The 27,291-nt window shown below is 34.5% G+C and overlaps 1 protein-coding gene across 1 annotated transcript in view; it reads left to right on the plus strand.

Moving 5' to 3' along the window:
* LOC149787968 (uncharacterized) overlaps nt 1-22,962 on the plus strand; it is a 48,262-nt gene extending 25,300 nt beyond the window's left edge. Inside the window, exons 9-10 of the mRNA XM_089974241.1 lie at nt 5,825-5,875; nt 13,022-22,962. Coding sequence (XP_089830367.1) covers nt 5,825-5,875; nt 13,022-13,270 — 300 coding nt within the window. The 3' untranslated portion in view covers nt 13,271-22,962. The remainder of the gene's footprint in view (nt 1-5,824; nt 5,876-13,021) is intronic.
* The last annotated feature ends 4,329 nt before the right edge of the window (nt 22,963-27,291 follow it).

A 27,291-nucleotide genomic window follows, 5' to 3' on the forward strand; every position in this document is an offset into this window, starting at 1 on the left:
ACAGATAATACCTCAGATGTTTGTTGATACCTGCCATTTGGACTACAATGGCTGTTTGTGAAACAAAGATTGACTGAAAAGTTATGAATGCCCGATTTATTTTTGTTATTTCTGATTCCTCTGTTAATCCTACAGTCGATCCAGTCATACAACTAGCCAAGGTGATCTGAACAATATAGGTTTCTTTTCTGGGGAGAAATTTCGGGCAAACAAATTTTCTGTAAATTATTGCACCAACAGAAATCTGTGGCATAATTTTGTCTTGCAGAAATAGCTGAGGTAGTTAAGAGTGAGCAAAGTACTCCGATTACTTATCCTCTCTATTTTTATGCCACAGCAGCCATCTTGAAAATCTTGTTATCACTACTTCTAAATGGATGGCTATAGCTACATGGGATTTTCACCAAAAGACTTCTTGTAATGTCTGCTGGGTACTAAATGAAAACAGTGCTGATTGGACCTCAAACATGGCCACCAAATCATTGTATTGCTACTTCTCATTAGCAAATGGCCATAACAAGTTTCTTTTTAAAACCAGATTTCTTATCAAGTTCGGGTACAGCATGAAAATAATGCTGATCCTTCACTCAGTATGGTCATTATAGTGGCCATATAGCCACTTTTCCCAAACTGATGGCCATAGCCTAATGGGGTTTTAAAGCCTTTATTAAGATGACTAGTTGGTTCTACAACAAGAAGATGCTAATCTGACATCCAGTGTGGCCATGATATGATGATCATCTTGAAAATCTGGTCATCTGAAATCCTCGGTCAAGACTGGTACTATTGTCCTGTGTTTTTCCCCCAAACACTTCTCACTTTATGCAGTTGATCCTAAAAACATGATGCCAGTGTTGCCTCACAGACTCTTGTAACAGCTGCATTTTCATAATGGATGGCCATACCCACATTTTCTTTCTTATTAAAAATTACTCTTTCTTGCAAGACATTGTTCTTTATTTAGATCTGCAGTTCATACTAGTCACAGACCAGAAGAACTGATACACTGTTCTTTTTTCCAACATCTGACTTCCAGTGTCCAATTATAAAACGATTGTTGTTGCTACTCCTTAAAAACTATCAGTACAAAGCGTTTTAAAATGCAGCATGACAGTCTGTTGCTTTCTAAAGCTAAAAGTGCTACATATGAAAACTTTAAGCAGTAAAGGATGTTAAAATACCAGAGGTTAATAAATCATTTTGTACATATGCTCTATTGTACAGTCAACTCTACAGAATTTGACCAGATTTGATTGTTTTAAAAAATGTCATTTTTGCATAAAGGAGATGAAAATTATTTAAAGTTGATACTGATCCACTATCAGATACGGTCTTTGGTACTAGAAATAGAATCAACAGGATTTGTCTGATTTGACAAAAAGCATTTTTGGTTTAGCATTTTAAATTGATACAAATGATGCCAATCTACCTTTAAGTATGGCATGTTAATCAGAACTAAATATTTGGGAAATTTGTCTCAAACAACCATTCTATACAAAGCGTTCAGAATTGGACTAGCGATGCTGATACGTCGTCAAATCTGGATAAATATGCAGGCTTGAGAGAAACTTCGTACTACCAGAAAAACCATTCCAGAAGTTAAAGATCAGTCTTGTGACCCTGCTATACTTACTGTTTGACTACCATCACAATCTCTTGGCTGCAGTAATAACGGTTTCTGTTCACAAAGTATGTTTTATTCAGACGTGAACTATTTAAGTATTTAATTTATTATAGTTTCATATTTTACCACAACAATTGGTCCAAATCATTTTCCTATTTAAAATTTCAAGCCCTTAAATGTGACATTTACATACAGATAAAAGTCTTGGTATAAACAAAGTTCCTACTTTAAAGATTCCTGGATTTTTTCTTGAATATGAGAGCAGTAATGATTACTGAGTTACATGAGTTACATTTATTGAGTTCTAACCAGAATATTCGGAGGGTGCAGTATGTATCATTTGGGTGCTTGCAATAACCAAATATGCTGAGTCAATCCAAACGCCCAGTGGATTAGATTCATCTAGTAGACTTTTATTTTCAAAATCAGCTTGATATCCGTATCTTTCCTTACATGGAAGGTATGAAAACCAGTGTAGCATCACAAGAGGCCAACATAGTGGTGGCAAAGCGTAGCTGCTTACCGGATGGCCGAGCAAACTTTAAATGGTGTTAGATCAAGTGATACATGCATGAAGTGGATAAGAAAATTACTTATTGTCTCGGAAATTGTGAGTATTCAAATCTGAGTTGATGAAATGTGACCTGGTACTCGCGATTTGCATTGCATCGCATGAGTACACAAATCTAGCAACCCACATTTTCAAATGTTGTAAAGAAAAAATATTAAATGAAAGTTGCATACTGGTTGTAATCAAAATACAAAAATGAAAGAACACGAAGTTTTCCATATTTATATATTCCGAGAACAACTTCTGGAGTTTTGTTGTATCACGGAACTACTACGTTGACATGTGCTCTCTGCTTGATAAATCAGACTGGCCACATTGCTGGTTTTTACAAACAGTATCTGACTTTCATTTAATATAACTGAATTTCTCTACAACAACATTAATATGGAGTTCGTTGTTATGACGTGACTAATGGACTTCTGATGTCGTTGTTTGAGATTCGTGAAGTGACTAGTAATGCAGATGGCGAGTACAGGGTCATGTTTCATCAATGCCATAGTTTGGTCTAGTCTGTCAGTGGAATAAAAACATAACGAGAAAATAAATTTTTCTATCAATTTCATGCAGGTATAAGTTGATATACCATAAGTTTAAATTTTCTAGGCCCACTGGTAAGCGACTACCATATGTCGCTACCTCACTGTGGCGCCAAATTCCAAATATTTTATATGCAATTGCAACAACCCCACACCCTAACCTAATTGTCCAAATATGAAAAATTGGGTGGGAATATTCTGAGGAAACCGGATTAGAAAACAGACTGCTATTCGTTTTAATCCAAATTTGTAGTCCAAATTGTTGAATATCAGAGCTGAACTGAGAAATTGTCGTCCCTTGTATTATATATATTAAAAAACTATTCAAGCCCCTGTATCAATACAGATTTGGGGACTGGTTTAACGAATTACAAGAAGACTAGTTGATTTTACAGAAAATTCAGTCTTTTTTTATGCAGCAGTATATAATTTTGAAGATCTTTTGTCAAAATTTAAATCAACCCTTTTGAAACTGTTTTTTAAATGACAGATTTTTAACCAGATCTTCTTAAGGAGATTATGATGTTTGATAAATCTTGGGATTTTATTGGCACAGATAAATTTAGGGTTAAACTCTTTGTTACAAGACATGATTCTAATTATTTGCATTTATTGGGTTTTTTTAAATACAGTAATAGGAAATGTTTACTTTCTATAAGATACAAATATATATATATATATATATATATATATATATATATATATATATATATATATATATATATATATATATATTGCTATAGAACTCTGTAGAATTAAAGGTTTGAAAGGAAACAAAACTAATTTATGTTCATTATGTTGTTCCCACTTTGCAACATAATACGGCAAAATAAAGTTAGAATTTTTATTTTGTACACTGAAATGTCTTTACATGCCAATTTAAAGGAATATAATCAAGCTTGTTTCATGTGATACATTTTGTGGGTTTGTACATGATCATATTTCTGGCTTAGATGTTTTGGAGAGTCTTGAAAGAGAACCATCTTTAGATTTAGAAAATGCACGTTTTTATAATCTAAAAGGTTCTTTAATTCCATTCAGTAATAGTCATATGTGAACCTTGAAAAAATTAATTTCATCCTGGAAAAAGCCTGGAAATTTATCTTTAGAAAAGCATGGGAACCATGTGAATGTAATTTACAGAATTTTATTTTTAGTTGTCTGCAGTTAAAAGAAAAGTTACTAGTATTCTTGATCAATGAAAAGAGGCAAGTTATTTCAAATGACAAATACCAACTTTTCTTTTGGTGGTATGTAAGCACAAGACAACTGAGGTCTGTAGGCCATTGTTGTACATGACATATGCAGTCAACAGCATTTAAATTAATTTCTGCAGAATGCATCCAAGTGACTAAGATTTCTTTGCCAACAACATTTCCAGACCTTAAACAAAGTTGCATGATTTCCTTTGAAATTGATACTAGTGCAGCTGCTCCAACAATAAAATATTGCTCAGATTAATTACTAAGAATAGAAAAAAACTGTTAGCAGGGCTCCCACACTGTCAGGAAATTGGGGAAAAGTCAGAAATAGGTTGGACAACGATACAGACAATCACTTTAATTTTAGAAATATTGATTAAAGTTTGGGGAAAAACAAGGAATTTTAAACCACCAGATGATAAAATGTATGTATTTGAGTAATTGAACTCATAGGTAAAATGTATAAAGTTCCCAACAGAATTTCAGAGGTAGTAGAACTCTAATTTTTTATCATTTCCTTAACATAATTGTATAGAGGTGGTAAAATTAGTTAAGTATACATGCCAACCATTACTCTTTGGCGTAATCATTGTGCTTATTTTTCACCGAATTGTGTCTTACTAGCACCTGTATATGGATTACTCTTTACCAATACATTAAAAAATAAAATAAAAATAAAGCAATAAAACAATCGTGTTTGTCATTTATATTATCATCCCTTTAATTCCACAGATCATAAAAATTGGAGATCATAAAAAGAAAACCTGCAGTGTAAGAACAGCGTATAGCTAATTTATGCACCATAGATCTACATGTCCTTTCCTAAATTTATGTTTATAGCAGCTGTATCTGACCTGTTTCCAAGAAAATAGACAGGTTTCTTTAATTTGAAACTTTGCCTCACAGATTCATTATATTGTTAATCAAGTTAGTGGACCAGTCTGTACTTTTAGAGAAAATGGCACCAGATTTAAATGAAACAGGCTTTTATGGTTTGAGTTGATGAAAATTCTTAGAACAGATGGCTCTTTTTAAACTTCAAAACAGAAAAAGGACAAATCAACATCTCATTGTAGAATTTGTGAATTTCATCATTATTAGTCAAAAGTTAGACGTGCTGACTAGTTAAAGAGAGTGCTGAATGTAAATAATTTTTCATTATGTTTTGTTGTTTGTAGTTCTAATCCATGTGAATTGTATTGATTTTTTTGCCAAGTATTTTGACTGCAAATCCAGGTCAGTAGTAAAAATAAATGTACATTTTTCATAAAGTATACCATTATTATGGTATGTAATACATTAGCTATGATGTAGCATCAATGAAGTAGGGGTACTAATATTAGTACTAGTAATATATAGATTACACTTTTATGCTCAGATTATGTTTTTTTGGCATGTAGGGTCAAGTTGACTGGTTATCCTTTAGTCCAGAACAAAGACCAGTCTAGCATAAAACTCTACCAACATGTCTGTGATATGTGATCTTGGAAAGTGTTAAAGAAAAAGAAAGCTTTTTTTCTCCAGTTCCTTTTGATATGTTAAGGAAAATTTATTGGGATAAATCTTGGCTTGTTATTTGGTAGTTAACACAGGGAACACAGGGTTAAGCATTATTGTAAATAGCAACTTTTGACACTCCCAACTAGTCTCTGTGGTGAATTGTATCAACGAACTTTGCTAAGTATGTAGAAATCTACCAACAGTTGGTCCAGTAGACGATCTAGAATCCCATTCTTTGGTTGTCCTTGACCTTGACACCATTCAATATACAGTCCATAGTTGACTGATTGTAATTTTCTCTATTAGCTAGAATTATTCGAAAGGTTTATAGCTATATTTGATGTATCAATTTCTAGTTCTGGTTTGTAATTATTCCCTATTCCCTATTCAGGATGATGCCCTTGGTGAGTCTGACAAGGAAAATAGCAACAAAGAGAAAAAGGTAAGCGGTGGTTTTCTCACCCTCTTGTATGTATATAATTGTGTTTTCCAGTGTAGAACACCATTTGGAGGATGTCACTCTAATCGCATGAATGCTATCTTTCAACTCAGGATAAAAATATCATTTCGATTAGCTTCAATACTTAATTTTACGATGACAGCTTTTATTTTGTCACTTTAATTTCAGTAGTTATTAAAAACTATCTGTTTTAACCTCATCTCCAAGTTTGCACTTGATTTGTGTGTTAAGGAAACACATGTACCTTCTAAACATGAAAACATTTTGAATATTATGTCCTATTTTGTTCTGTCTGTCACAACTTCATATTACCTTGTTATAGCCTACAGTTTGTAGTGATATGAGAAAAATAATCCATCATAACGTCTTGATGTTGGAAAGGAAATTTTATGGATTAGAATTTTTTGTCTGACGTGAGGCTTTATCCTTGGATGGAATTTTTCTTTGCAACACTGATGCATTTGAAGTATTCTGTTAGTTCTTAATATTGACTTAGACATCTGATGGATTTACAAGAGATGACTTAAAATTACCCACAATTTTATTTAGGCACATTCTTAAGTACTTGTCTAAAGTTGTTGTCATAGTCGTCAGTGTTAGTACCATGCATACTCCCGTACAAGCCATTTTCCAGGCAGTAGATCTCTCTCTCTCCTCCTCCTCCTCCTCCCCCCCCCCCCCCCGGGGGTATATATACTTGCATACAAGTCAGGTCCAACTGAAAACAATTTATGCCTTGGTCTGCCATCACATAATGTACCAGTAGATCGGGATCTATGTTGTTTATTTTACTGATTACTTCAAACAGACTGCATAGATCCAGATCTAACTGACACATTAGTAGATTGATGTAGTTCATAATGCGGAAATTCTTGATGCCCACCCCAATCTAAAATACACAATATATAGTGCCCAATTTGTTTGTATGAGAAAGTAGAAAGTAAAGAAAACAAATCTGTTAAGTGTAACACATAGTAATCCACAGGTATCTATGGTTGTTGGGACAGTATTTCCACTTGCATATATGATTTGTACAACCTTGAAAATTTCTTGAAATTTGAAATGGTTGGTTTTATCCGTGGAAAGTTCTTGAATTATTTAAGTAACTCCTTGAATTTTTCACTGAATAAAATGTTTTAATTTTTAAATGAAGATTTTTTTTAGTTAGGTACTTTCTAAAATGAAGAATAGATCAATTTGTATAATAAGATAAAATCTGATTGATCAAAGAACATGTGACATCAGTTCTTACCAGTGAGATTAGTATTCTTTACAAATGCACTAATGAGTTCAAACCGGAGGTTTTCCCAATTTTAGTACCTGTTGATTGAGTGATGAACACGGTAACATATTGGCAAAGTTCAGTTTCCATCACAAGAAAATATATCTCTTAATTTTTGGCAGTTCTTGAAAAACAACTTGCTGCTGTGTAAACCTGATTGTTGGTTTCAAAGAAGTTGATCACTGCTTAAAATTCTATGTCCGTACCAATATTATGTTGAATCACATCATGGTTATTAGTCTGAACTATGTATAAAAAAAGCATCCCACACTGTAATACAGTAAAAGTGGAGGAGGGTATCAAGAAGTTCTCCCTGAATTGTGGCATAAATATGGCTCTAGTTACACATAAGCATGGCACCACCATGGATGACTTTCCTATATCTTAGTAGCCACTATATGCCATACCTTTAACATTAATTCTGCATCACATACCTAAACATTATGGATCACTTTTGCCTTGAGGTAAGGAGGAATCCTTTAGATTTTGAGATTAAAGGGTCAAGTTCACATTGCATTAGGGGCCCCAAGTGGCTGAGTGGTCTAAAGCACTCTCCGTTACGGATCACTGCCATCTCACCTCAGTCTGCGTGGGTTCGAGTCTCGGATTCGGCTAATGTGGGTATGTGAGAAAGCTTGCCAGTAGCTTCTCGTGGGTTGATGTTTCTTTCCAGGGGTTTTCCGGGTTCTTCCTCCACCATTAATACTGGCCGCCATGTATATCGTGTGCTGAGAAATGGCATTAAACCCTACAACAACAACACATTGCATTAAGATAAACATTTCTTGCATAATAAGGTCTTTTTAAACAATGCACTTTAATGGGGAGAGCGGGGGGGTTGCACTTAATGTGTGATTTTTGTAGGACAAAAGATTTTGTGGTTAAAAGGTCAGATGTCAAGGTCAGTTTTGATCAAAGAAAATGGGTTTTACAAATAAATGCTGAAGGAGGAAAACCTGAAAAAGGAAAAGGAAAGAAAGGCTTGACAAGACAAGACGAAGAGAAGGAAATCAGCATAACAGATCTTGAGAAATAATAAAAATTATTGAGGAAAAGTTCAGAAATTGAGACAAAATTAGTATGCATAAATGAATCACTGAAAGAAGGGAATGGTAAGCTTACAACATCAATGGATAAATGAGGTATAAGGAGTCCAGGTGTATCACAAATTCTGGTTAAAACAGCTACATGAACACTTAAAGTTCAAGAAAGGAGATGAACTATGGAAGAGTTGCTCCACAGATGATTGAACAGGATAAAATACATTTATTGAGTAGAAAGCCTGAAAAAATGGGTATTTGCTAAGCAACGGCAAAAGAGGAAGTTGTTCAGCCTGTTGAGAAGAAAGCAAAGTCAAACTACTGTATATACTAACTTACAGATTGGATCCAAATGCATACTGCATTGACCCAGATCTGCTGTCGCATGTGCTAGCTTATCTGGGTCTATGCAGCTTTTTAAAGAGTAACCATTAGAACAGAGACCCTGATATGCCAATGCATTATGTAGTGACAGATCAAATTCTGTGTTGTTTGGAATTGGACCTGACCTATAAGGAGTATGTACGGTTATTAATTTAGGCTTAACTTGAAACGTTGAGCTAGATTTACCAGCAGTGCACTGATAATCCAAACAAGGTATAGCCTCCAGTTAGTAGAAGCAAGATGTAACTGGTGTTTTGACACTATTATGTTCTTTCAATTTAAAGCCTAGTTATCAGCGATTTATCAGTTGAAGCATAGACTGAAAACTGTCCGTAGATGGTACTACCAGAAGGAATGTGGAGGCAGTCCCTCCCATCTGCTTGGGTGGTCTATTTACCCCGATTCCTGACAAGTGTTTTTATCTTTGTAACTCCTCATAGGGAATAGTTCTTGTTCGTTCATTTGTTCATTTGATCACCTGTCTTGTCATTGAGAAGTTTACCTACCTTCTTGTTGCCAGTGCAGCAGCCTTTTTGGTATGGGAATTAGATTTCCACCAGTTTCTTGTTGACTATAGTATCACATTATATTTTGAAGCTGGTATACAGTATTTTGAATGGTATTAATATTTAATGCAGCCACGATTCACCTGAGGTTGCTGTTGAACTTAAAAACTGAACAAAGTTTTTACATAAAAGGGGGGGGAGGGAGGCTGTTTAACTAATGTTGAATAAACAAACTTAGCTAATGTTTGGATTACAAAACAAAAAATTGTGATGGTATTTTATAACATTCTTGTTACTTCAGAATCCACTGGCATATATTAATGATGTAGAAGCATTATTTGATTGTCCACAGGATTAATAAATGTGGGGGCAAAATTTTTTTGGCAGGGTTCTTAAATGGGGTGTCTTTCTTCTGAATCTGGCTTAGGAAGGCCCAAGCTGACTCTGATAAAACTATCTTGATTGACACGGAGTCCCAGTTGCATGTTTTGTTGGACTCGTTACATCCAGAAAAGAACATTCTTGATCAGATTGGTTGATTTCCACATAATCTGAAGTATTAGATGAATCTTGTTGTTGTTGTAGGCTTTAATGCCATTTTTCAGCACACGATAGGCTATAGATGGCAGCCAGTATTAATGGTAGAGGAAGAACCCAGGAAAACCCCAAAAGGAACCACCGACCCTCGAGAAGCTACTGGCAAGCTTTCTCACATATCCACATTGGCTGAATCTGAGACTCGAACCTACGCAGACAGAGGTGAGATGGCAGTGATCCGTAACGGAGAGCGCTTTAGACCATTTGGTCACTCGGGGCCCCTGTACTGAATCTAAAATAGATTTTGTGTTCCCTATGAATCAATTTTCCAACAGAAGCAACATGCAACATCTATTAGATTCTGCTGGTCATTCTCATGTTTGTTTTGGTTTATTTTTAGATTTTCCATTTCTCGGTCTTCTGACAATGTTTTCAGACACAATACTATATTCTGAAATTGTTAATTGCACCTTTTGATTGAAAATGGATAAATCTAGAATATTTACAAGCACATTTACAACCCTCAAATCTGCTTACATTAAGAGTTTACTGTACTACATGTAATGACATTTACTTGTTCACTTCCACTTATGTGGCAAACAATACATAGGTGCATCTTAAAGTGAAAAGAAAAGAACACCTTAGGGATACCTGAAATAAGGAGACCCCTGTGTTTAGACGTTTAACCAATCTGACCGCAACATAATTGTGTTAGATCATAGAAATTGTCCAATCTGATCCAGAGCTCTCTAGTAGCAACATAAAACAGAAAGAGAACTTGACTGGATACACCAATTACATACTCTTCATCTGGTAGAGATCAACATCTTTGCGTAAATGGGAGGCCAGGCATTTTATTTTTTACTTATTGTTGTTATCCATATAAGTATGTCATTTAAAAATTATGCTTACTGTCACATGTATTATTGATTACACGTATGGTTACAAATAGTACGGAAAAACAGCATGTGGCCCTGAATAGTAAGCTGCTGAACTTAAACAGACTAAAATATGATTGTAGCAACCTCGGATCCAATTGGTTTGCTTACTGTCCATTTTAACATTTTATGAAGCAGTTTTTAAATGTCTAAAATGCTAATGGAAACATTACAGTTGGTGGGCGTTGGCAGAAAATACATTTTCCTTGTCACTGTTCTCATTTATTGTTTCTTCTTTGGCAATATTTTCAAAGCAAAATTCCTAGACTTATGCTGAATAGATTATCAATTTTTTCAATATTTCTTGTATGTTTTTGGTCTCTGTGGGTACATGTATTTTTATTTGAAAAACATTTATTTTTTATATATATATATATATATATTATCCCAGCCATGCTAGATGAAGAAAATTGCAATTTGATGCTATGTGAAATGAAACATACTTTTTGAATATATAAAAATCTAATACATTTACAGCCACCGTTCATGGGGTTTGTTCCACAATTCTTTTTTTTAAAGAACTGACATGAACCTTAGAAACTTGGTTATAGAGTTTCTGTTCACTAACATCAAATTTGTAAAAAGGTGACAGAAAATTTAATCAGAACAGAAAACCGTAACTAAGTGTATCTTTCCACAGGCAGAATCTAACCAATAGTAAAGAAAAGGAGTCTGTCCATTTTATATCTTTGTTGTGAACTTCAAAAGACTTTACTTTCCCACTTTTAAATGTAAATCCAGAGGTCTCGCTAGGATTTTAAAACTAGGGGTCCAGGACTTCCATTTCAGTAAAAATAGAAGTCCCACCATTAAAAGTTGCAGTCCCTTCTTTCCTACAGAATCAACAGTCATGAGTGCATCTAGTTTTAGATGAAGAGGTTTTCGTAATGTAATCACTCACTTCAGTATAGCTTCATTACAACAGTCCATTTACAGGATTGCAAATTTATGGTTATTTATTTGTCTACGTCCTTATAGTAATTTTAGGTAATGGTTAAATAGTATCTGATTTGCCTTTTTTTTTTTTTCTCTCCATATTTTCGCAAATATGTGTCAACTTAGACCTTAACGTACCATTATTTCCCGTTAGGCCTACTGGTTCACTTACAGTTTCAAACTCATTTTATGTACAAGAGGCAGTTAATATATATCTGATCTTAAAACACATGTTTGTATGTTTTATGATCAAAGGATATCCTGCAGGAAATTGATAGTTGCTACCTGACTCGGAAAAGGGTTAATGGTCAATCAGCTGTCAAAACATATGCTTGTGAATGGGCAAGGGTTTGTTTGTCAGCGTAATTGATATCAAAACTAGGCCTAGCTACTGATGTCTTGATGAATACATTTCGCTACAACGCTAAAACTAACCGGGCTAAGACGGAGCGTTTAAAAAAAAGTATGGTCAGTCAGTGTACCTCTTAAATAGCTCTTGTTCGTCCATCAGAGTGATACTGAATTTTGTCAATCCAAGTAAGGACTTAATCATAACACTAAGCTAGGCATCACACACTTTCTTACACCTAGCTACTGTCCTATCCAAACTATCAATTCTAGCAACTTTAGCACCCTTCTGAATCTCATTACAATCTTCGCAAATTTGCCGTTTCACCCAAAAATACTTATCCAAATTTACGAATGGCATTCTGTCTAGGTCTCAACATGTCTTGATTCTGAGGTCACATGCACTACTTATTCCGATACATTCGGAAATGAACACAATAACGAAAGCTAAAGTTGTTTATTTGATGTACTTTTATAAATGACCGTATTTACATCTCTGGGTCTTTCTGACTCTGAATTCAATCAATGTAAATATAAGTACATTTTCTCAGCTGGCCGCCAGTCAGAGCCTTTGAACTTGCCGCCCACCTATTGCATCATGTTCTTTTTTATGTACTCTTATCATGGCAACATGTATGTACATCAAGGTGATTTTCAGTCACTGAATTCTGTCATTGTAAATATTAGCACAGCTAATTGATAACACATTTTCCCACAAAGCAGGTGGCTGAAGCAGGACTGGCAAGTCTTTGAATTTTGCCTCACACCTATTACATGCGTACAGAGGAATCTGACTTAGAGATTTTCTGCGTCCCAGATCAAATATTGGCATCCAAATACATGTAATTAAGCGTTAACGAGATTTCTGAAATCTAACACCAAGTTTTTATACAGGGTCTAAAATCTACATTGTTTACTTTGGGAAGTTTCTGTTAAGTTCCCCATGCTCTTGATATAGTAAGATGTGTATCATTCTGAAGAAATCTATGTGTGAGAAGTCAACACACTTCCTGTTGTTAAATAATGTTTTCCACTTGCTGCTTGAGCTTGTGATTACTTACAGGGTGGTATATTGATCTTTGATCTAAAGATTATTTAAAAGTTTCACAGGGAAAAACATTCTTAATGCATAATCATTTTACCATTGATTCTTACAGGAACACATTTCTGAGAGTAACGTGAGTGATGACAGTTCTAAGAATAAACTCACCACAGCTGCTCATGGCACAGAGAGCAAAACTCGTGAAGAGAATTTCAGCGACTCGGGGGTTGATTCAGACCTTCATGACTCTCAGGGGCCTTCAGCAGGATTTGGCCAAACCAATTCCCATGGATCAGAAAAGGAGAAGAACAAGGCCACAGTCCATGATGTTGATGAAAATGGCAATGATAGTGGCACACAGTAAGATTTTTACCAGCCATGACAAAGTGTATAATTGTAGCCTTAAGTCAGCCTCCACATCTTACTAGCAGATGTATGGCATAGTTTTTTTTTATTTTTATAAAGGGGGTTTAATCCCAGCATTTTTGTAACTTAGAAGAAGCTGAGTTTTTTTTAATGTCATGGTTCACACGTGTTTATCTTTGCTGGGTTAGAATTTGATAATCATTCTTACTACAAACATAATAACATGATTCTGTGAAAGTTTATGATCTATAATGTTTTACCGTGATATTTCAAGTATTCGAGGACATCTGACTTGTCTATTGGTATTTGTATTGTCATGTCCATAATATAACAAAACAAGTACAAGGGCCTTAGAATTTTTAGTAGTATATTTAAGCAGCACTTTGTTATATGAAGTTAATGAAATTTTTTACAACATAAAATTTTCAGTCTTCTGTTCAACAATATGCATATAGCATTGCAGTATTATTGTGACTAAAATTGTTGCATATAGCATTGCTATATTATTGTGACTAAAATTGTTGCATTTTTTGTCATTTTACTTCACTTGCAAAAAAATTTTCTTAAAAATTATATGATTATAGCACAGATCATAATGTATGAATAATATATGGAAATCTTGGGGTTGGGGGTTCTACTAGTCATAGACCAGAAGAGCTGATGGGATGATGGTCTGTTGTCTGTCCAGCCATTAAAACAAATTTGTTATCACTACTCCACCTAAACGGGGGGATTGGTATCACATTCATCCCATGGTTTAGTTGGACCTAACTAAAATAGTGCTGTTTTTTGGACATCAGTATATCCAGCACAGCAGCCATCTTGAAAATCATGGTATTGATGATCTTGCTGAACAGACTGTCACATTGAAATGGTTATTTTCCCCAGAATTTTTGTGATGTCTGGTTGATCCTAAATGAAAATGGTGCTGAGCTGATGTCTAACATGACTGCCACAGTGGCCATCATGACAGTTTTGTATCACTAGTCCTGCTCAATTAATGATCATATCTGCATGAGATTTTCACCAAAAGACTTTCTATGATGCTTAGTTGGTTTCTACATGAAAATGGTGCTCTCACTGGAATGGCCATCTTGAGAAACATGTTGTCGTGATTCGTGAATGGCTGGTTCTTTCAACGTGTGGTTTTTGCTAAAGACTTGTAATGTCTTGTTGGTCCTAAATGAAATCATGTGATTATGATATCCAATATGGCCACCATGGCAGCCAACTTGAAATCTTGTTACTCCTCTAAAATGTGAAGTAGATCAACATGGGGTTTTTAGCAGAATTTTTATAATGTCTTGTTGGTAATAAATGGTGGTGATCTGACGTCCAATATGTACATGATGATGGCTATCTTGAAAATCTTGTAATTGCTACTCAATTTAAATGGAAAGTCTTATTGACGTGGGGTTTTCAATTAGAAGAGTTCTTGCAGTGTATAGTTGGTCCTAAATGAAAATTATGCAAACTGGCACTCTTGAAAATATTACTTCTATTCCTGCAAATGGATGGCTATATCAACATGGGTTTTCACCAGTAGACTTTATATAATACCTGTTATGACCGAAATCAAAATGGTACCAATTGTAAATATAGTATAGTGCCATGATGACTCTCTTGAAAATCTGGCTGTCACTACTCCACCTGAATGAAAAGTCTTGTTGGCATGGTGTTTTAACCAAAACACCTCTAGTGATGTATGCTTTGTCCTAAATGAAAATGGTGTCAATCTAACATCGAATATGTTCACCACATAATTTTGTCTTGAATTCCTAGAAATTCCATTAGGCCAGTAGAGCATCGGTCTGCTTTGAGGACTCTTGTTACAGAGAGGATTTGGAGATCACTCACTATAAAATGACCATCTTTATTTTTTCAATGCTGCAATTATTATTTTTATGTTGTGAATAATAGTCTGTTGTTAACCTAGATGGAAGACTTTTGATCAAATTTTTAAAACTTGTATATTTTGTCAATATTGTTTGATCATTTTATGACTAAAATGGAAGAATGTTGATCAAATTTTTAATTGAAAATGTATTCAGTTGTTTATTTTTTGTACTGTGAATTCATTTATTTTTGTGGGTATCAATTTTTGTGGTTTTGGGAAAAATTACTTTTAATTGGTGCATAAGTACATGGATTGGGGACAGGGATTTTGTTGTTTCCATTGGGTTTTTAATTCAAGGTTTTGCATAAATGGATCACGGTTCATCGGGTCCTTAAATTCGAGGTTTATGGCATGACATCCACAAAAATTTGCTACTCCTTGAAATAAGTGAGTTGACGTTTTCCTATGGAGGAGTATGGTGTCTGTCAGTATATTTGTCCAACAATTTTGATTACACTCGATAAACGTTTTTAAAGATGTTCAGGGTTTTGTACAGCCCCCCCCCCCCCCCATTAATAAAGGGATGGCCTCTGTTTGACTGGCAACTTTGCTCTTGTAGCACATGTTTTGCTGTTGCTAGATAGCTTATGAAAGATCTAATATTTACTTTGTCCTAAATGAAATTGGTGCTGCTCAGACATCCAGTATGGCCACCACAGCAACCATCTTGAAAAAGATTGAAACCAAATTTAGAAGAGATAATTTGAAGAATAATCCAGCTTTAAAATTGTCAAGTTATGACAAAAGTTTATTCTTGCATCTTTAAGCAAAGCAAACGACGTACCCAGATTGGCCATTGTATAATTTACCGGCTGATCTGGATCTATGCAATTTGCTATGAGTAATCAGTAGAACAAACAACATAGACTCAGATCTGTTTGCAGCTATACTTACCAGCGTGTATTTATGGTAATACATTTTTTTTTATTAATACACTTTTTGTTATTGTGTAGTTTTTTGACACTTGTAAATACATTTTCAAATTTGGTTTAGCCGTTTTGGGGGAGGAAGAATCTGAGACACTGGGAATGTACTGTCATTCATTGGCCAGGCAGTGGTGTCAAACCTGTATAAAGTTTTAATGTAAGCCCATAACTTCATATAAAAGACACAGTAAACTGTTGAATGCTTTTTATGACTGTTCTGCGTCTAGCATATATTGCGATGTTGTACATATGTACATACCTAATGTGCATGAACATTTGCTTGTTTGGCTCATAACATTGTAACGGTTGGAGAGATTTTCATGTATCATCATCTGGACTATAAGTTTTGAACCACTAAATATATTTAATTGAAAGTAAAAGTAAATATAACTATGGTGTGTCACATGCTGTATTCATACATTCTGCCTCAAGGGCAAGGTCACTGCAAGGAAAAAGGCAATTCTTTGATTTGTGTACTTGTATGGAGTGTAACTTTAACATCGCTTAAGATGTTTTCATAAAATTTGTGCATGAAGTGTAGATGGTGTGTTGCGTACTATAGCCATGCCTGTACAACAAGATGAAGGTCAGAGTATCTGAACTGCAACTCCAGATGTGCCAACCATTCTCTACTTTGCATAATTATTAATTTTTAGTGAAAATTCTGCATTTTGAATTGACTAAATTCCTGAAGATCTAAATTTTGCAGTACAAGATTTTGAACAGACTTCTCTCAGGACACAGGTTAGGAAAAAAGTGTGAAGGACTGATACACAGAATATAGTTTTTGAATTTATAAACAAAATTTAGGTAATAATAAACCATGTGATTTGACTGTAAATAGGTCAGAAGTAGTGCCTGAGATGAAGAGAAATGGGAAATGCAGAACATTTGTGTTGAGGAAAACTAATGTTTATGGCCAATGGTTTGGTCTAAAAATGGAGATTATAGAATAGGATGATGTACCAATTCTTCTCTTTAGACCTAGATTGTTACTGACTGTGCACTCTGTATAGGTATGTATAGGCTCAAATGAATTGCGTTCGTATTGAAGTTGTAACTTTTAACAAGCGTGTTGTCCATTCCTGCTTTGATTCCAAAACATAAACCAGGATTCCTGATTAGTATACTCATGAGTTGGTATGTCTGTAACTCTGCTTCATGTTGGTAACCATGGTAATTAGGATTTTTTTATCCATGGCTTGAGTTAATTTTTGAGGCACTGAAGATATCTTTAGGAAACTTGAACGAATTCGATATCATGACAAGACAGCATGTCACATACTATAGTGATGCCCCTTGCTTCCAAGTCAAGGTCGTGTTAAGGCAAAATATAAATTAGTGATCTATCCCTTCCTGTACAGGAGTAACGTTTAAACAATGAAGATATTTTAATTTTTTTTTAAATTGTTTTTTTTCTTTTTAATATATCTTCGCTTCAGTATCTTGCATATTATTGGTCATCCTCTCATGCCCTTTCAAGGTCAGTTGTACAATTCACTGGCCTGTCTTCTTATCCAGGGTGTATTTTTTCAAACAGACAATTAGTTTGCTGAATCTTAATCCAGGTGCATACCTTATCATAAGTAGTCAAGTCTCTAGGTCAAAGGTCATGGTCATTAGGAAAAGATAACAAGTATGTATTTAATGAATTCTGTATTTTTTTGTTTTCTTTATCATCTGTTAATTTGTTAATATTTTCATAGAAATGAACTGAAGAGGGCCATTTTAATGAAATAATTCACCCTTCATTAAAGACGGTTTATAATCAGAAACTTGTTTGGTTCATTTTTCTGTAAACCATCAGTGCTTTCATTTTTTCATGTTCTGACTTGAATACAAATAACATTTTATGAATGCTGTATTTCATTTTGATTCATGGTGATTCTGTCTGCTGTTTTTAATAGCTTTTCATTTGGTGTTGTTGCTAGGCAGCATTTCATTTCACCTTTAATTCCAGGTATTTTGTGTTGTTACTAGGCAGCATTTAATTTCACCTTTAAATCCAGGTACTTTGTGTTGTTACTAGGCAGCATTTAATTTCACCTTTAATTCCAGGTATTTTGTGTTGTCACTAGGCAGCATTTAATTTCACCTTTAAATCCAGGTATTTTGTGTTGTTACTAGGCAGCATTTAATTTCACCTTTTTTTAGTTCCAGGTATTTTGATGGTTTTAGTAGATCATATGTCTAAAAAAACTTGTATTCTTATTCCAGATACCAGTAAGATAAAACATTTTGCATTTACCACATATACAATATATTCTTACTGATAAGTTGGTTCCAATTACTATCAACATAGACCCAGATCTGCCATTGCATAATGTGCAAGCAGATCAGGGTTTTCGACAGATTATTCCTAACAAACTGCATAGAACCAGTGCATTATCTCAGAGTCTGTGCAGTCTGCAGTTGGATCCAACTTGCAAGCGAGTGTAGACAGTCTCAAAACATTTATATTTGTCCATTGCCAGGAAAGGTGTGGTTCATATGTATATATTATGCATGTAGTACACAAAATTTGTTAACTAGTTATGTAAATAGTTTTCATGTAAATAATCATACATTGTGTATCATGATTCATAGGTCATTTGGTGCCCATTTTGGAAATGGAATATACACATGCACATGCATACATATACAGACACATATTCAATACAGGGACACATTTTGAGAAGTTTCTAAAATTAACAGACAATTCTTTTTTTTATTATTATTATTTCTTCTTTTTTTTTATTTTTAAAGTGAAGTTTTACAAATGTATCCAACTCTACACATTCATTAAGGTAAATGCAGATGTTCCGAAATAATCAATTTCATTTAGCAGCTGTTGTTCATCTTTTAATTGTTACACTATGAAAATTGTCATCATTATTCTTTGACATGCATGTGTCATAAGCTGCATGAAGGATCCTGCCATGTATTCTCACTTATAACAGGGCTCGAATTTAACACAAATTTCTTTGTAGCCAGAAGGACTAGCATATTGAGAAATTTACTAGTCCTGCCAAATCTTTACTAGTCCTGTTCACAAAACAATGTCACACAGCTTTCATGTACGTTTACCGATTCAGTTTTAAAGTTCAAACAACCCGCAACAAAACTGGATGTTTTCTGTGTGTTTGTTTTTGCGAATCGCGTACACCAGTTACACAACATAACGTTCCTTTCCTCGTCATAATTCAGCCATTCCATGTCTTTTGTGCATTTCTTCTGAAACTTTCCATTACACTTTTCCCTATCATAAGAATTATTCCTTATCATTCTCATTCAACCTTTGCTTTTTTTTTCCTGTGGCTGAACACCTATTAAACACCACATTTTGCCTGTCGTATGAAGGAATTGTGCCTTGTTTTGAAATACGAGATGTTATAGTATAGCTGACGCAAATTATTTAAAGCAAGAAAAGGAATGGCACAGTGTCCTTTATAAGAAAGTCAGAGCAAGAAACACGTTTCAAAACACGTGTCTTTGCCCACTCCCACAATTAAATGACCTCCCCCTAACAAAGACTTAACTTCAGTGGATGTTCTTCATGATCAAAGCAGTGGCTATTGTAAACACTGTTATAAAATATTAGCATCAGAAGATAGTGTTAATTTCAGCTTGGAAAAGGTGTGTTCCCATCAAACGAAGCCATCTGACACTCAGTGCATTGTATTTAACAGCTCCAATTATGGTATCGTAAGTCATAATTTTGGTAATTGTTCCTCATTAATCGAACCTCAATGTATTGTTGAAATTAATAATAAGGCAGAAAATTTTCAAATCTTAGATGCCCATGCACAGAGATTTTAATTCTCAACAAATGTAAGGCATTCTGCTTGGATATCTCCACGTGTATTCAATTATTTGTTCATTCTTGTAAGGGAAAAATATAAAAACTTTTCTTATCATCATAGAAAAATTAGTTGTATGGAAAGGTTGTATCAATAATGTAATCGTAATAAACTGATTTAATTCTTATAATTATTTCGATGGAAATGTCAGATATGTAGTTTCCTGTTTGTGACTGTTGGAGCGTTTGGGTAGCAAGCAAAAAACAAAGAACCTAAAACAAACATGCAAACTAATTTCTTTGAATAGTTTTTGCCGTGTTCTTTTGTGTGGTATACTGCTTTGTAGTTTGTTGCTGTGGTCGAGTGAATAAAGTGTGATACCACGTCATGTTTTCATTTAATTTGTTATCAGATTAATTAGGATCAATTACCAAACTTCCGTTGTTAATGATGGGACCATAATTTACGCTGTTAAGTGAAATGCACAAAATCAGATGGATTCTTGTTATAGAAACGCACCTTTTCGAGGCAGAAATTGACTTCATCTTCTCATGCTAATATTTTATGACTGTTTACAATGGCCACTGCTTTGATTCTACAGAACATCTGCTAAGTCAAGTCTTTATTAGAGAATGGCATAAACAAACGCTGACTATTGATAACCGAAACTTACTAGCCCATCGAACTATTAGCATTATGAAAGTTACTAGTCCGACAGGAAATCTGCTAGCCTCGGGCTAGCGGACTACCGCTAATTTCGAGCCCTGTTATAAGTCTATATCAGGTACAAACAACACATACCCAAATGAAAGCAGCACATTGTGCGATGGCAGATCTGGGTCTGTGCCATTGGCAGTTGGACTTGTAAGCAAGTATATATGGTACATTCTTTTACATCGATTTTTGCACACAAAGTTGGCACAACTTACAATTTAATAGGTCTACCGTTTAAACACATTCTAGCCATTCTTATCATGTAATCTATTCCAGGTAGATCAACTATTTTGGTTGTGTTTGTCATTTATTAGATTCTTTTGTTAGTCATAAAGTATTGTTAAGTTTTGAATTTACCTCACATGCTCATTTTTAATTCTAGAAAATTTGTGTTATTGTTTGCAGTAGACGGTGATTAAGAAGTATAAAATACAGTCACTTTTGTCCATTTTTCTTTCTTCATTGCACCACATTTTTCATATTCAGGTCAATTTTCAGGCTCAGTGGTGGGGCATTTTGATGTTTTCTAGGTTTTTAATAAATGGCATTAATTAGATATCTTTTATAATATCATGTATTGTAGTTGTCATGTCAGAATCTTTGGATGCACGTAAACATTCTACAGAAATGGTGGTTAATTAGATTTGAGTAGGCCTTGCAAACTTGTTTCCAGTTTTGCTGCCAAGTGAGTTCAGAGTTGAAGTTTTCCAAAAAGTTGGAACGAGATCAAAAGTTGTATAGAGAACAGACGTCTTTCTGTACCAGTGTTCAGTGATGATAGAATTCCACATTCTTTTATTGCAGCATGCATACAAGATTGAACTGAAGAATGTCTGTTTTTACCTTACACTATTTTAATTCACTAAGAGCATACTTTTTTGTACTTGAGAGTTATAATTGAGCTAGAAATATTCATGTCTGAATATTTGTATGTTCAGTTGTATTGGAAATTTTCCAGAACAATTGCATGTTTTTCAAATGTTAAAAACCTGTAAGTTTGCTCAAACCCACCTACCAGGACATCTTCCTTTGACCAATAGATGGAGCTTAAAGCAGCATCCACTTTTGCTATTTTAACACTCACATCAAGTTTGTGTTATTTGCTTTCCTCTGACAAATTTCTCATTTACGTTTTGACTGATGTTGCTGATGTATGGTGCATTGTTCCATACAGTGCATAAAATTGTTCATTTGTTGGAAAGGGCTGGTCAGCTTCCAGCCAGACTGCTGGTTTGGGTTGCTGTAGTCCTTATATTACAGTATAATAGGCAAATCTTAATGAAGTTTCATGTGTCCTTTCTTGTGAAAAAAAATTAAGGGAAAATAACTGACAAGTTTTTATATTAAAAAATAAAGGTTCTGACATTAGTGTGAAATGTCTGTTAAAGCAGATTTACTGTGTACCTTTATATATATTTCACTTGTATAATGAAATTAAGAAACATTTAACACAAAAAAAAATACAGTTAACAAATAAGAAACAAAGGCATAAACATCAACTAGCATTTACTTTTAAATTTTTGCATGGTTATGTGAATTTATTTGAAATAGTTTTATGCATTCTGTATGTGAACAACATACAATCCAGTAGGAACCAAGTCACTTAACTGCTTTAAATCCTGGTGAGTTCCAAGTTGAACTTTTTGGACGAAGTCGGAACACTAAGTAGCAATATTTATGTACATCAGGAACATTTCTTTTTTTAAAAATGATCATACTTTCTGTTTGAAGTGCATTATTGTCTCAACCTGATGTGCAGTACATGTGCTTGTATCCATGGTAGCAATGTATGCCATTGGATTTGGTTACCTGCCTGTCGAGTACATTACAACCATTCATCTCATATGCTCAAAGTACACACTTCCAAAAGGTTAATTGCAGGTACTTGTATTGGTAGGCAATCCAACAGTGGCACATGTACAATTTTACTGATACTTGTTGAATAGTATAATTAAGAATTGTAATATTCATTGAGGGTTCCGATACAAGTTTGGTAAAATTTGAACAGGTGCTAGAACAAAACAGTTCTCATTTTTTGAACTTCTTACGCTGTCACAAGTGTGCAGTTAAACGTTCATTGGAATAACAACTTTCTTTCAGTATTGGACTGGTGTCAGGTATAGAAAAGTCCATTTTAAGGGCATGTTTGTTGTGTATTATTTTAAGGAGGCCTTCATAAGCTGATGCTGTTTATATGACGGTGTCCATAATGACTGGTGTCACTGTGGCATAAGTACATTATTTTGTCCTTTCCTGCAGAATAGTTTTTCTATAACACTTAGTTTTTTTATATATTGTTTTTGTAATTGATATTTTAAAAACTTGTTTAATCTTTCAACAGATTTTAATGCAAATTAAAACAATTTTCAAGAAATGTTTTGTCCTTTATTTAACTCCTTTTGCTAGAACTTGCATGGCCTCATAAATTTGGCCCTGTATATGATCCATCTGTTACAAATAATGGCTTCCTTATTGAATTTCTTAATTCAATATTGAAATAATGAAATAACATTCTATTTGCATTGACTTCTGCATAGGGTGGCACAATCCTGGGTGAGCAGTAATAATTGAAGTCTTGCAAGATTCTAGTAGTCATGACTGATATCTTATTGGTCCCTAATGAAACTGGAGCTGATCTGATGTCTAATATGACCGTCATGGCAGCCCTGTCTTAAACGTCTTGTTATGGCTACTCATGAATGGATGATCATAGCAACATAGGTTAAGTAGATTCATGCATATTCATGAGAAACGAGGAAATCGCACACGTCATAAAGGAGCCAAGTGGATTGCCTCCCATAGCTTGAGATGATGTACACAACCCAACAAATGGAAAAATGCAAGGACCCGAATAGAAGGGAAGGACCCCATGCAGCTGGCTCTTCTGGGAACTAGTTCAAGTCTACCAACATAGGGTACAGTTGACCTGAACTTGCTCGTGAAGTGCATAGGGATTCAATGGTAAGAGACGGGATACTGTCCGATCCGTGTCCCCAGACAGTCTGGTGTTCAGTTGCTCGATGGGCGTTGCCCTGTTACCAGTGACTGGCACTAGGAGCCGATACTTGGTAATTGACTGGTTTCCTGTGTCTTTCTACCATCGACTGGTCCAATGTCTAAAACCTCAGACAAGCCTGCCTGACATTTATCCGAGCAAAATCACTACTCTCCCCTGTTGTTGGGAAGGTACTACTCACTTCCACTGGCCACCAGCACTATAGGAGGTTTCACGGTTGCAACAGAGTTACTGATCTTAGTGCCTAAAATTACCTCCCTTAGCTCCAATGCGCACGCCCACCAAAAATTTCCAATTCCGGATAGTTCATCGTTCTACACTTTGTTAACGAAACATAAAGTCAACAACTGAAGGAATCTTAGCTGTACTACAGAACATTATGGTTAAACCAATGAATCAGTTATATTCCAAACATCTTTTGTTCATACTAGGATAATAATTATAGAGATTAAATCAGATAATTAGATTCAGTGTCCAGACTTACATTATATCAGATAATTAAATAGTATTTACTTTCCATACTGAAATGATATCAAATAATTTAATACACTGCCCATACCTGATAATATAGATTCATTATCCATAATTTCAGATACATTTGCAGGAACATTTCACTTTGCTGTCCGATTTTAAACATTTATTGCACATTTTTGGCTATATAACTTTAACGAAAACAATCTCAACAATTCGCATTCTTCATATGTTGATATAACCTTCTTTCTCAATTACTTTCGCAAAGCTAATAGTTATTTATAACACGAGTTAAGAAAGTTATAACACAAGTTCGCTAAAAAAATTATAACACGAATTCGATACGTCAGCTGAATATTTTAAACCAGAAAAGGCTCTGTTTTTTTTAAATGGAACACAGTATTTTAATGTATTCAGAGGAACTTAGCAAAGCAATAATTACATTAGTTATCATAACGATAAAGGAGTGTAATTAATGCAGACGAAATATTTATTCATATTTGGATGTAAATATCGTATAACATTCAAATTAAATAACCTGCCCAATGACGTCTTTTTTCTACATTTTCTTTTTGACTTTTGAAACATCAAGTGTCTGACAGTACATGCAATAACTTTCAGCATGATTTTTCTTTGCTTATGCTGACACGTAATAACTGGGGTCTTCAGACAACATTTCTGATTGCCACCAGCAAATTCATCTAGAACAGCCTTTTTAAAGTTAGTTTAATTCTGTTTAACTTTATTTGCACCAAATATGTAAGTTTTAAAGATCCAATTATTTCACAGATTCCGTCCTATTACTTTGGTTCGCCTTTTAAATCAATATTGATCCACGTGACCGGATGTGAAATTGCAAACAGTATGATATAAAAAAAAGAGACTGGTTGTAAGAACATACTCTACAAGTCAATAATAAATGGATACTTAAAAATATTCATATTTGTTGTCTTTATTTATCAGTCACTCTTTCTATCTTAGCATCATTTTATACTCGTTTTAACCAGACGTATGTTTATGTAATATACATGTGCGAAAACACATTCATTCGAGGATATACATATCCATGCACCAGATGAAATGAGACAGACAGGCAGATAAGTGAGAGCCAAAAATGTCCAATACATGCATAGTGTGTCTAACATCGATATTTCTCCAAACTGTATACTCTAAAATTTCCGACCGTTCAAGGAAATAAAAATAAAATAATCATCAAGGAGACTCGTACATGCGCCTGTCTGTCCAAGCGTGGTTGACATTTGTGCATTTTGAAATAAAAATAGTTATGTCATGAAACATAATGAGCATTAATAGAAAAGCAACAGACTAAATCAATAATAAAAGAACCTTAAGGAGGTAGCATTTTTTTCTCGTCGTTCAACCTCCATTAACTGCTATGATTGAAGTTGTAAAAAATAAACATATTTTCATTATTCTTCAAGCGAGATAAATTGCAAGAACTTTCTACGCAGTGATACACTTTCGCACAATCAAATAATACAAACTAGAGCATAAGGTAGTAATGGAAAGATAATGAAGTTCTGAAATGGGCAGAGAGAATATTTATTTTGAAAGCTGGGAGCAGCGCAAGTTATGGGGGAAAAAAGATGTAAAAACCATTGATCAAATATTGATAGAATTTCTTTTTAAGATAGTGAGATATCGATCCTGAAAATGTCTGATTAAATTCGTGCGAGTGGCCGAGTTGTCTAAAGCGCTCAATGTTACGGATCACTGCCATCTCACCTCTGTCTGCATGGGTTCGAGTCTCGGGCTCGGCCAATGTGGGTACGTGTTAAAGCTTGCCAGTAGCTTCCAGTGGGTCGCAGTTTTTCATGATTTTCCCGGGTTCTTTCTCCACCAGTTATACGGGCCGTCATGTATAGCCTATCTCGTGCTGAAAATTGGCGTTAAAACAACTGATCAAATTCGTAACAATTTTAGCAAACAGGGTCGTATCACGAGCATGATCTGTGCATATGAATTAAATTCAGCTTAGTTAGAAAATAGTTCTTAATTCGTATGCTATGTTCTAATAAAAAAATTCAAAACATGTTTGCCTCTTTCTTTCAAGGAAAGAAAGCGAAGTAATCCATGATAATCACTACTGAGTGTTCTTCCCCATGTAAACGTTTGTGCAAATCAGATTTTTTTTTTACAAATTAAAAGCTTTCAGATACGCTATCAATAACCAACATTTTTATACACAATTAAATATGTTTGTTTGTTGAACCTGGCAGACACTTTCGAAAACTTTAACAGGACTTAACAAAAAAGCTAAAGTCTGAGACTAAAGAAAGAAAAGACCAGTCTATAAAACATTACAAGTTGCTTCAAGCACATATCATGGAAGAAATTGTGCAAGTTAGCAAAGTTGGACCTTTTGCCCAGTTTTTCACATGCAAATAAAAAAGCAAAGTTGTTTTTAAAGCTGGAAAAATTACAAAACATGTAGAAAACATAATGTTAGAGACATACTAAAAAACAATGGCAAAGCCTTAAAAGTACAACAAAAATATGACTTTGTATTCAGTGAAGAAGCCTGGACTTTATCCAGACCGATTTCGGAAATGCTTTAACTTCTCAGGTAATAAATATTGCCGTGTTTACCTACAGACAAATGTCAAGTTAAGCCAAGCATATTAAAGCTTTAATTCTAACTATGTGTAAAGTTTTGACGTTTCTAAAATGAACAACGTAGTTGTCTTTGTTTTTCAATGTACATAAAATTTTTATACAGTCTGTATCGTACCTGTGGAAAAATTAACGTCTTTTGAAAAATAGCTAAATTCTTTTCGTTTGTAATTTGTTTCTCTGGATCTGCTTGGGAGTCTTTGACACAGTCGTGCAGGTGGAATCTCAGAATCCAATTTTACAATGCAACCAATATCAACTTCGTTAGGTATTTCGAACAAATTCTCCATTTTCCATTTAATTTTTAATCAATTGTCCCGATCAAGATTTACTGGTAGGTCTTTGTTCATGATCCACCCATAAGCGTTATTGTGCTCAACATCCACATTGAATGGAGAAAAAAAAAAAATATTGATTTGCATTTCATGGATGAGTTCGTGTACTCAAATACCCACAATGCGACGCACGTGCACCTTCGCGCCGCCTTATCGATTCTCTAACAAACTTTTATCAACATTAGTCACCATCTTTATTCAAGATAAAAATCTGATTTAATCGTAGATAAGGTTATTTACTTCATCG

This window comes from Sinohyriopsis cumingii, chromosome 11, assembly GCF_028554795.1.
Source record: "Sinohyriopsis cumingii isolate HCF-2022 chromosome 11, ASM2855479v2, whole genome shotgun sequence".
NCBI classification, from domain to species: domain Eukaryota; kingdom Metazoa; phylum Mollusca; class Bivalvia; order Unionida; family Unionidae; genus Sinohyriopsis; species Sinohyriopsis cumingii.